The 12,283-nt window shown below is 41.2% G+C and overlaps 1 protein-coding gene across 5 annotated transcripts in view; it reads right to left on the reverse strand.

Moving 5' to 3' along the window:
- Positions 1-12,283, reverse strand: part of KANK4 (KN motif and ankyrin repeat domains 4) — a 56,654-nt gene that overhangs the window by 3,649 nt on the left and 40,722 nt on the right. For all 5 annotated transcript variants that reach the window (XM_072997723.2, XM_072997724.2, XM_020807755.3 and 2 more), the window contains exons 8-9: positions 8,231-8,373; positions 5,304-5,504 (exon numbers count right to left, since the gene is read on the reverse strand). In XM_072997723.2, the coding sequence (XP_072853824.2) occupies positions 5,304-5,504; positions 8,231-8,373 (344 nt within the window). The remainder of the gene's footprint in view (positions 1-5,303; positions 5,505-8,230; positions 8,374-12,283) is intronic.

A 12,283-nucleotide genomic window follows, 5' to 3' on the forward strand; every position in this document is an offset into this window, starting at 1 on the left:
AGCTCACTGCTGGGAGCCAGAGGATTTGAGGAGTGGCAGGGTATCAGCGACAGGGCCGCAGGGGGAGGCCCTTGCCCTGCCCCCAGGCTCCAGGTCCGTTCTGCAGCAGGCATGGCACATGGAAACTCAGGCAACAGGGAGGAACATCGGCAAGGAGTTCTTGTCCTGAAGGGGGAGGTGACCCAAGGTCACATGGTCACAGACGCTGGGCAGAAAATGTTGGCGGCATTGGAGGCAGCGGGCTTTGAGGGCATTGTATGCATGGCGCATAAATTACACCTTGTGGTGTGCAATGCCCTTGGCCTGGGCAGCCATGTCAAACCCGAGTGGGACGCAGGCACCCAGGAGACACGGACAGTCCTGGAGCAATGCCGCCAACTGGTAGACCACTTCTCCCACAGCCTGAAAGCTGCCTGCCACCTGCGTGAGAAGCAAAAGAAGTTGGGTCAGGAGATCCATGTTCTCCTGACAGACCTGCCCACCAGGTGGAACTCCACCTACACCATGGTGTCCCACCTGGTGGAGCAGAAGGCTGTTTTGGAGGACAACATGTCCTCCATGCCCATTCTGCCTGGGGGTGGAGAGAGGTGGGCATCAGTGCCATGGATTGGCTGGCCCTCTCTCAGATGCTGGAGGTGCTCAAGCCCTTTTCCCTCTGCCTCTTCCTTTTCCTCTTCCCCCATGACTGGCTGGGCATCCCCGTGCCAAGAGAGCTCAGCTCTGCCCCACCCAATGCCTGCCTGGCTGTCCCATGCCAACACAGTGCTCCAAAGTCCTCTCGGGCTACTGCCTGTGTAGATTGGCAGAATCTGGGACAAGCCACAGGAGCTCATGGATTCAAACTGCTATGCTGACCTTCCAATCAACAAGCCTAGTGGCTCAGCAGCAGTTTAACTCAGTAGGTAGGCAGAAGCAGGAACAAGGGACAAGAGCTCTGGTCACCCCATTGCATGGATTCGAACTGCTGATATTCCGCTCAAGAAGCCCAGCGGCCACCCTGATTAACCACCGTTAGTAGCACCTTGCAGTCGGACCCTGTTATCCTGCTGTTGCTGCTGCTTTGACAACCTCAGTTGCCTCCTGGGGACAAACTTAAGTAACTTTGCAGGCAAATGTGATGTTGCAGAAGAAGACCAGAGTCTCCTGCGGCTGCCTTTTGCCTCAATGCCCCGATGGGCCCAAAAAGCCTGCTTTCCGGCTGAGAACTTCCTCAGTGCCTGATGAGGCAAAAAGTCAACAGCATTGCTGGCCATTTGAACAATTTCCTAATCCTGCAGCTCCTTCCACTTGGGCTACATTCCAAAAGGTCTTTCCGCTCTGCCCCACCCAAAGCCTGTCCGGACATCACCCCATCACTCCATTGCCCGGCTTCAGATGGCAGTGCTCGTCTGGTTTTCAACACATACCAAGGGGGCCAGCCTGTCTAAGCCCCCCTAAACCTCCAAGGGCTAGCTTTATCATATCTGGGCAGTCTCAGCAGCCAAGTTGCAAACAATCCCCAGCTTTCTAGTTCTAAATGAGCATCTTTCTCACCCCGTCGCACGACTTCAGATTGCAGAGCTGATCTGTTTCCAACAGTCCCGCGGCCCCGTGGATTAACCGCTGTTAGTAGCACTGACTCTGTTCATCTGCTGGTGCTGCTGGTGCTGTTGGAAGTTGCAAGCAACCTCAGTTGCCTCTTGGGGGCAAAAACCTTTCCTTTGCAGGCAAATCTGATGTTGCTGAAGAAGACCAGAGTCTGCTCTGCTGCCTTTTCCCTCAGTGCCCGATGGCGCCAAAAGAGCCTGTTTTCATGCTGCCAACTTCCTCAGTGCCTGACAGAGCCAAAACGCCTTCTATGCTGCCAAATACCTCCTTGCCTCTAGTCCTCCTGAGGGCAAACTCTACTTCACTGGCAAATGTAATGTTGTGCTGAGCTGAAGACAAACTCCACGCCTCATGCATGCCTCTGCCAAAGGGACCTCTCATTCTGCTGGGGCTAAATATAACTCCCTCAACGCCATGGGCTTCTGTGCCGTGTCCTGGGGGGGGGCTCAATTTGTGGGTGAAAAACTTGGAGTTCCAATATCCAATCTTCACTAAACTTGGCAGGCATGTTGGGGAAAGACATGGGAAGCTCCGTTGTGATTCTGGATTCTCTAAGTACCTGGAGGGAGCTTTCCTTGGGGGCCCTCTTTGTGACTATATAACATGGGGGTCCATGATCCAATGTTCACTGAACTTTCAGAAGTTGTACAAAAGCATGTGAGGAAGCAGCCCTGCAAATTTGGTGTCTCTAAGTCATCAGAGGCCAGTGTTATAGCCATTTAAAGTGCAGATGAATCAACAGATTCATCAAGTCATCAAAGAATATTCATATATTCATATTTGTTGATCCGTTAACCTTGATGAATAACGGATCAAAATGAATTCCCATTTTTTTTTATTCATCCCCATCTCTAATCATTATTATTCCAGCACTCGGGCTCTCTACTTTTCCCAGAGAGTGGACTCACACCTAAAAGGGAGAGAATATATCCCCATATTTATAAGAACAATGTTTTTTTTTTTAAAAGAACAACAATAGCAATGAAGTAACTGCTATGAAGATGCTACTGTCAGGTATGATCATGAGGATTTCACAGCTGCGTCTGTAACAGTTGGTAGCTATTAAGTATCAGTATCTTTCAATGAAAGCATTGTAGACTAGGTGTTTAAAATACTGGAAATAATCTCTTCTTACTCTGTTGATTCCATTTTTAATAGAGCAATCATAGAACACAAAATCAGCCACATTTAAAAAAAAAAGAAAACAAAACACAAGTCTTTTGCCAACAGAACAGAATAGATTGCTCTTTAATGGTGCAGGCCCTACATCTCACAGAGAATAAACATGAAATCTTCGTTGGAGGAGAGCAGATGGTTTCCAGCTGCACCACTGCCTGTGCAAGTAAAGGCATGTTACAAGTCATGGCTTTGTCTTAGATTTGTTTGGGTCAAAATACTACTTAAAAATCAGGCAGTTTCGGAAAGCTTGATAAGGTTCATCTGGATCAAATTAATTATATCATGTTATGTCACTTCTGCCAGCACATGTAAACCTTCCTTACTGTAATGTAAACAATGAAAAGAGATGGAGATGCATATTTACTCTACCTGGGATACTGTTCATCTGAGTGAAACTGGCCCCACACCAGGACAACTCAAGAGCAATGTACTGTACGAAAGTCATATGCTAGGTTCTGACTGTAACTTCCTCTACTATCCACAGTTCTTTTAGTATTTAAAATAACATCCCATAAGTAACTATGCAGCCTCGTTTAAAAAAAAACTGTGAAGCAAATAGAGAAATCTTGCTAATACAGAAGAAAGGAAGTGCTGGAGTGGTCTAAGTAGTAGATGGGAGGGGAGCTCATGGACTGAGCAGCAAATAAATCCATGGATAGGCATCCAGGTCAGAAGTTGCCTAAGAGTAGATGCTATGTGAAACCTAGACCCTGGCAATAGAATTTCAGACATAAAAATATGAGAAACCTTAAAAAATATGGGAATAAAAAGCCTATTTCACAAAACATTCTTACTGTTATTACAATTGTTGAAGAACCTATTCATATTAGTGAAGTGCTCTCCATATGTGGTCTTTTCAAAGTAGATAACAAACACATCCAAACAAAATAAATATAACAGAAGAATTAGGGAAGTAGTTAATTTCTGCCAGGTTTGTAAGAAAAATGAAACAGGAACCATAAACTGAAATGATTCAGGAGATCCTATTTGAAATCCATTTATCCAGATCAAAGCATGTATAAATATACTTTAATCTCATTGGCTGAAATCCTGTTGCATAGTGTAGTAAATCACAGCTAGAGTATAAGCACTTTGGAATTAACAGAATTTACAAAGAAATTGGCTCACCCAATCACCACTGATTCGGTAGGCCTAGTCTCGTTGCAACTTACTACACTAAGCAATGGGATTTAACCCACAGTATCATACGTTCTGCAATTTTACAGTAATGGCATAAATAATTTTCAAGAATGCTTCATTTTGCTAAATATCACACAGCACCATGCAAATTTTATTATTACGAACAGAAGTTTAGTGGCTTGTCTACATATACTACATCTCTAAAATGCATAATGCAGTGTAATTGTGAACAAAGTACATATAAATGTACTTATTATTAATAAGTACATTAAAAAGTACAAAATAAGCACATATAAAAACAATACAAGGGCTGAAATCCTGTTGCTAAGCATAGTAATTACAACTAGACTGGGCCCATTGAATCAGTGGGAATTTTGTTAGTTTCTTTATACATTTCATTGATTCAAATGAGCCTACTCTAGTTGTGACTTACTATCCTAAGCAAGAGGATTACAGCCAATTTATGCAGCTCTCTACACCAGGCATTCTTAACAGGGCCATATGGGCCTCTGGGGGCCCTGGCACATTTGAAAAGGGCCACAATCTGGAAACAATTGTTCACACACCACCTGGTAAGGTTCATTATGTGACTTATATGATCCTGATTCCTCCTATATTCCTTTCATATTGTATTTATGGTCATGGCCAAGCAAAACTGGCAGTCAGCAGCACATCCCACAGGAATAAGACAGGTTTCTGCAACATAGCTTGCAATGCAGGAGGGAAAAACCCATATTATTGGTTCCAAGCTTTTACAAAGAATTCCATTTTGGGCAATGTTTAACTTAACTTTTAATGTTGACTAAAATGGTAAATCCTGGCAATTCTACTAGATTGCATATATTTATTTTTATTTTTTTTAAAAAAATTACATTTCACCCTCGTTTTCAAAGATTCCTGAAAGAATTTCAAGCAACTAAACATGAAAGGAAAGTATAATATAATAATTTAAACCACCTGCCTACTCAAAAAATCACAAATATTGATGAAATGCTAACAAAAACAATACAGGAGAATAGCAGTTAAATATTACAATGGCATCAAAATAAGCATAAAGGGTTTCTGACCAAAGGACTATTAAAATGATCTCATTTACAGTAGCGGATGAAAACGATGAAGTAAGACCCAGCAGATGTGAGCTAGCAGGACATTAGACATGGTCAAAAAGGAGAAAAGTTACTTTTTTGGACTACAGCTTTTTGAACAGCCCAGCCTGCATGGCCATTGCATATATGGACAGTAGATGCAAGGTGAAATTACTGAAAAAGTCCTGCTTCTAGTTACCACCAGTTAGAATCCCCGGGGTCAGATAATCTGAAATAAGGTCTCAAATGACAGAGGTATATAGGGAGGAAGAAGTGGAAGAAGGTGCTTTTTCAGGTACATGTTTGTCTCACCTTGTCAGTTAAAGTAGTATCACAGCCTGGATGGGCCAAAAGAAGCTTCACTATCTCAATGTTACCGTACTGGGAAGCAACCATTAGTGGCGACAAACCAGAATCATCCTGGAGGTTTATATCAGCGTCACAAGACAACAGGGCTTTCACCATATCTTCCCTATCATGGCTCACTCCCAGAATTAAGGCAGTCTGTCCTCCCTAGAAAATTCCAATAACAAGAACAACATGATCAGTATTTGCTGACAATCTCTTAGAATTCTGGCTCTCTTCGGAGTACCCATATCAAGAAATAGACTTTTTAAAGAGGAAGATGCTACAAATGGTGAGGGATAAAAGGAAATCAATGAACAGATTCTGCACTCTGGTTTCTTATAGTTCTGTGTTATAGTGTTATAGTCTGAGCTTGCACAAAACCACTTTTTGCATAGTCTAAAGCAGGGGTTTTAAACTCAATTTATCTGGGGGCCGCTGGAGGCAGAGTCTGGGTGAGGCTGGGCCGCATCAGATTTTCCGCCAAGCGGAGCAAGAGCCCAAGGAAGCTGCCCAGGAGTTTCCTTAGCCGGCAGACAGGTAGGCTGGCTGGCAGGCTGCAGTTCTGGATGGAGGGTGCAAGAGGTGCTGTCTTGGGAGAGAGCCGGCGAGCGAGGCAAGGCTTTTTTTTACTCTTGACAGAAGAGGATGTGTGGGCACTTTGGGGGGGCAGGCAAGGCGAGGGCCACAAACTATCCTCTGGGGGGGCCTGCATGTTTAAAACCCTTTACACTCTAAAGTAAGATGAGACTCCAAAAAGCACATTTACTGAATATTATTAGAGGAAGTGAAAAGCTCAGAATAAGTTCCAGTTTTGCCCACTGATGTCATATAACCATTCTAAGACAGAAATGTAAGGTAAGCTCAAAGTGTATGGTAGATTCCCCTGCCCACCCCATCCCCATAGAATGCAATCTTCTATTTTAATCTTGAACAAGGCAGCAATTCTGTTAAACCCTATAAATCTGTACAATTCACAACACTGTTCAATATGCTATATATTTACATGGATTTAGAATCTCATCAGTTCTCTGTTAACTCATTACACACATCCTCCTTGGTTTCCGGGTGCTAAATCACCTCCCAGCCCTTCCTTCACTTCTTTTCTGCAGAGCAGTAATACCAGAAGAAATGTCTAGTGGACCAGCTAGCTCAACTGATCAAGCAAACACACATCCCAGTGAAATCATTAGTGGTTACTCAACAGCTTGCTGAATGTCTTGTTCTATAGTGGCCAAAATCCTATCATTAGCACAATTCAAAAGGCATTATTTTTGGTACTGAATTGCTGCAGGTTACAAAATCAGTGTGGACACTATTTGTTGTGCCCTGACTCAGTGTGCAACAGATGTCTACACTGACTTTGTAACTTTTAGCAATTCAGTGTCAAGAGTTATGCTATTTAAGACATACCAGCAATAGGACTAGGCCATTTTGTGCAAATGAAATCAAAATATTAGATCTGACATTGTGATAGCAGAACAGCAGCACTAGATTCATCTCACTGAACTAGGTCACCAATGCCATTATCTGTAGAGTCAACTCTTAAAAGGTAAAGGTAAAGGTTCCCCTTGACAATTTTTGTCCAGTCGTGTTCGACTCTAGGGGGCGGTGCTCATCCCCGTTTCCAAGCCATAGAGCCAGCATTTTTGTCCGAAGACAATCTTCCATGGTCACATGGCCAGTGCGACTTAGACATGGAACGCTATTACCTTCCCACCAAGGTGGTCCCTATTTATCTACTTGCATTTGCATGCTTTCGAACCGCTAGGTTGGCAGGAGCTGGGACAAAGCAACAGGAGCTCACTCTGTCGCGTGGATTCAATCTTACGACTGCTTGGTCTTCTGACCCTGCAGCACAGGCTTCTGCGGTTTAGCCCACAGCGCCACCACGTCCCTAGAGTCCACTCTTACCACTCCCAAAAGATCAGTTGGGGTATTTATTCTTAATACAGAAAGAGTACTGTAAACACCGGGGATTTTTGCTTATGTTAACGAAAGGCCAATGTTCCAAAGGTGATTACACATGTGCAATAATTTTGGGTTTTCAAGATCAGACAAAAAAGTATTCTCATTCACATATACAGTGGTGCCTCGCATAACGTTTGCTTCACTTAACGTTTTTTTCGCTTAACGTTTATTTTTTCAGAGTCAGATTGTGCTTCGTATAACGTTTTTCCCTATGGGCGATTTTCACATAGCGATTTTGGGACCATGCTTCGCTTAACGTTTTTGCTTTTAGGTCCCCTGCTTCACTTAACGATGTTCATTTTTTCAATTACAAAAGTGTCTTAACATGTTGGAAAACGGTTTTAAATGCTTGGAATCGTTAGTGCACCTTCTAAAATGTGTGCATACTTAATTTGGCATTGATCTGACTTTTCGTTAATTTTTTGTGAATTTTTTTCTCCCCCATAGGAAACAATGGAGCTGTCAGATTTTGACAGGTGTCAAAAGTTGGGGGGAAAAAATTCACCATAAATTAACGAAAAGTCAGATCAAAGCCAAATTAACTTTTGCATCCGTTTTAGAGGGTGCAGAAGCTAATGCAAGCATTTAAAACCATTTTTGACCCTTTTATGACACACTTAAATTTGCAAAAATTGACTTCGCAAAGCCATTGAAATGTATTGAGTCGGCTTCAATACATTCCAATGGAGGAAACATTGTATCGTTTAACAATGTTTCCTATGGGTTTTTTCACTTAAGGACGGCAATCCGTGCCTATTGGAACGGATTAACCGGTTTCCAATGCATTCCTATGGGAAATGGTGTTTCGCATAAAGTTTTTTTCGCATAAGGTTTTTTTTTTGGAACCAATTAAAAACGTTATGCGAGGCACCACTGTATTTTTAAAAAATATATATTTTTGTAGTATTGGATTTGTTTTATACCTGGCTTGCCCTTATGTTAACATTGCCTTCTTTCAACAGCTTTTTGACTACTTCCATTTCTTCATCCGTCTCTGCCGATGCTAGTGGTGTGATCATCACTGCTGTATAGCCAGCCTTATTTTGATGGTCCACGTCACAAACACCTTAAAAAAGGAGAACATTTTTTTCATGTAGGCATTAGGGAAACAAAAAAAGAAAGTCAATATTTTTATTGGATTAGGTAATATTTATGCTTATATCCCCTAGGTTGGACTTAGAACAGCATGTCTCCTAACCTCTAGATATAGTTTGGAGAGGGTGAGACTTAGATGGCAGAGTTCTGCCACCAGGCTCTGCATGTGGACATTAGTGGGTCTGCTAGATGGAGTAGAGAGGGCTCTACCACTATACTTCCAATGGGGTCACCTGGTGTGACACCACTGTCAGTAGTCTTTTCAGCAGCAGTTAACTGACAGAAGGCCCAAAAGATCCACCAGACGCAAAGCTTTTCTGATCTCCCAGAGGGTTTCAGAACTAAGCCCTTCAAGTAATCCAGCCTCGAACTGCTAGAATTATCTACCGTACATTTTATTTTATACTGCTAAGATTTTTTAAAAAGAAAGAAACCCCAGTCCACTACTTCCCAGCCTTCTGTCCTTGCTGATGTGAGTAAGCAGGGATTTGTATGTCATGGCAGATCCACCATTTCTTCCCTCTCTAATCTCATTTTTGGACTGTCCTGTTAACCACAAACATATTCAGCCTAATAAATTTTAGCACTATTATAAAGCTTATTATAACTTCTTGTCAGCAGAAATCATGACAGCGCACAGTTCCCTAGAGAAATACAGTGACATACATACAATCCAAGACTGTGTATGAGGAGGACTGCTCAAAGTACCTTATGTATCAGTGAAACCTAATTTTATATGCACATAATTCTGTACTCTATGGGTGCAACAATATGCAGGGATAAGCAGAAATTAAACTTCCTTATTTGGTAGAATAAAAGGAGATACTTATTGTGTTATATGCAGACAACCATACTTAATACAAGCTGAAATCAATAGGTTTCTAATGGAGATGGGCATGAAATAATGAATTAAAAATTTATTTCAAAATCGCTAATTCATTTATTCATATTTATATTCCTCCCTGACAAATACTAATCAATGAATTCTTAGCAATTTTTTTAATTTTTCAGTCCATTGGTCTATAAAAGCCTCCCCCCCCCCCAGAAATCTATAGACACCAAAATTGCAGAGAAGCTTCTCCTGGCTCTCCTTCCCAACCCTCCCAATTTGGTGAAGATTGGGTCTTGGATGTCTGAGTATATATCCACAAAGAGCCCCCTAGGCACCTGGAGACTCCAAAATCACAGAGATACTTCCCCTGACTCTCCTCTACAGTCCCCCCAGGTTTGATGAAGATTAAGTTTCCCCAGCTGCTAAAGGGCACTTTCCTGGAGGGACCCACTTTATGCATGTATACCTCAGATGTTGGATACCCAATCTTCACCAAAATTGGGAGGCTTGTAGAGGAGAATCAAGGGAAGCTTCCCTGCAATTTTAGTGTCTCGAGGTGCGTGGGGGGGGGATTTTACAGGTTTTTAAAGGCAAAACAAATCAGCAAATCGATTCATTGATTTGTCAGAAAAAAATTCATAAACTAATTATTCATGATTTGTCCACCTTGATGAGTCATGAATCAAAACAAACCACTATTTTTTGGATTCATGCCCATCTCTAGTTTCCAATTAAACATGTGGATCAGCTCCAAGTATGGTTAAGTCTGGATTCAAATTATTTTGGTTGGTTTATATTGTGGGAGTTTTCTGGTACTGCTGTGTATTATTCATGTGGTTTGCATCACTACTAGCCATTCAGTGCATGCTATTAATTTTCTTCTTTCATAGACTTGGCATGAGTTAGTATTTAAACTCAATGGCCAAAAGTAGCAAGTCACAACTAGAGTAGACCCATTGAATTAATGAAACTTACAGAGGGGTTGACTCACCAAATCCCCACTGATTCAATGGGCCTATTTTAATTGGGATTTACTACTGGTTTTCAGTGCACTGCTTTTGAATGAAATTGCCCGAAGTCATTTATCAAGAGAACAAAACAACTTTGTTTCAATTTTCTGGAATAGCTTGGAAGTCTTAATGAAACAATTGATTTATGGATAAATATGATAATATGACATTTGCCTAACATTTTATAGGTTGTCATGCCAACCAGGAAGTCAAAGGGCCTCTTTCTTCTTGCTGGAAAATACATGCATGTTTACTGGATAAAAATCTCCCAAGACATTTCACTGTTTCGCATCTGACCTAACAGGTCAAGCATTTGGAATTCAAATCTTATTGCTGAATCCTAGTTACATAGTCTTAATGGCTTGTAAGGCACAATTCTTGATTACAGAGTTATGCATTACTTACTGTGAATATAAAAAATATTTCCATCAGCTTGATCTTTATCTGAAGGCCAATTCATTCTTTTTGTGGTAACTATGCTTTCTGTGTGCACATGAGTATTTATATATCTGTGAAGATTCTCAGTCATCCAGGTGTGGTTATCTGGAAGTTGAGTCATGGAAAGTGGACTTTTTTCTTGTTAGGTTGAACTGTTTTACTACTCATCCAAGCAGCTTCTTCAGTCTGAGGAGAGTTTATAAGAGATCCCTGATATGTCCTCCATGTTGGTTTCACCTCCCCCTGCTCTGAATAGGCTCATTAGCAGGACAAAGGATGGGGGGTGAGGGATAATTCCACTTCTGCAGTCCTTCTCCACCCATTTTAGACTCAGAAGATAAATGGTTGGAGAGAGGGGTCAGTGAGGCCATACATGTGCATACTGAAAATCCCTAACTCAACAGGGGTGGAGGCCTTAGATACAATCTGTCTCCTATTTATCTTGCTGCCCTTTCATCCATCCCCAGAAGGATTAGGGACACACACAAGAAAGGTCACTGTTAACAAAATCAACAATTCATGACAATGGATGGAGAAGGACTGCAGAAGTGGGATTATCCCTCACCTCCGTTCCTTTGTCCTTCTATTGAGCCTGTTCAGACCAGGGAAAAGTGAAGCCAAGGTAGATGATACAATATATCAGGGATTTCCTACCAACTCTCCTCAGACTGAAGAAGCTGCTTGGATGAGTAGCAAAACATTTCAACCTAACAAGAAACAGAAGGATGTATCAAACACTCCAAGGATGTATTCGATACTTATAATGTAAATAAAGGTGTAACAAATATTCATAAATTCTTGGTTATAGTCTATCTTGATACATCAAGATGCCCCATCTAAAAAACTGTCAACCACTGCAAGATTATTTGCATGTGTATGCAAAAGAAGAGATTAGCATTAAAAATCAGCAGTATTAGCAAAAATAATTGTGTTTTGTGTCGAAACTATTATAAGGTGAGTCAAAAGGGGAGGAACTTGTGGTTTATAAGTAGTTTGTGTGTATGGATTTAACAATTTTTTTAAAAAGTCCAAAAGTGTTAAAATTGCACAAAGTGTTTGTAATCCCATGCAGCTGGGATTTTTTTTAAAAAAAAATGGTTCTCACCATTGAGAATAAAGTAAATGAATATTTACATACCCGAGTGTGAATTAATATCTCAGATGGTTGACCCCCAATGACTCTACTGTATATCTACTTGGTCATATGAATAGTTTCCTACAAAGAACTTAAGACAGCTACTTTTAAAACTTAGGTAGTTAGGAGTTATGACCCCAAGCACCAAATTTCAATTTGTCACTTTCAGAATTTTTGAACTAGTAAAACTATAAAAGTAAGTAAAATTACAGGTGCATCATAAGAGAAATTGTTATCTCTCATCCAGTTTAAAGTATAATGTACCTATAGTATAAAAGAAATAAATTTTTGTTTGCAATAAACTATTTCTATGTTTTGCCCTTAAGCTAAAGATCCAGAGGGGAACAAGTAATAAAAAAAAACCTTGAAATAAAGACACTGGTGGAAATGGTGTTGCACAGTTTAGGAAATGAATTGCAATTTAGCTTGCAGCAAATAATGCATACAGAGATTTCTTAACTTATAG

The sequence above is a fragment of the Pogona vitticeps genome, chromosome 4 (genome assembly GCF_051106095.1).
Source record: "Pogona vitticeps strain Pit_001003342236 chromosome 4, PviZW2.1, whole genome shotgun sequence".
Lineage (NCBI taxonomy): Eukaryota > Metazoa > Chordata > Lepidosauria > Squamata > Agamidae > Pogona > Pogona vitticeps.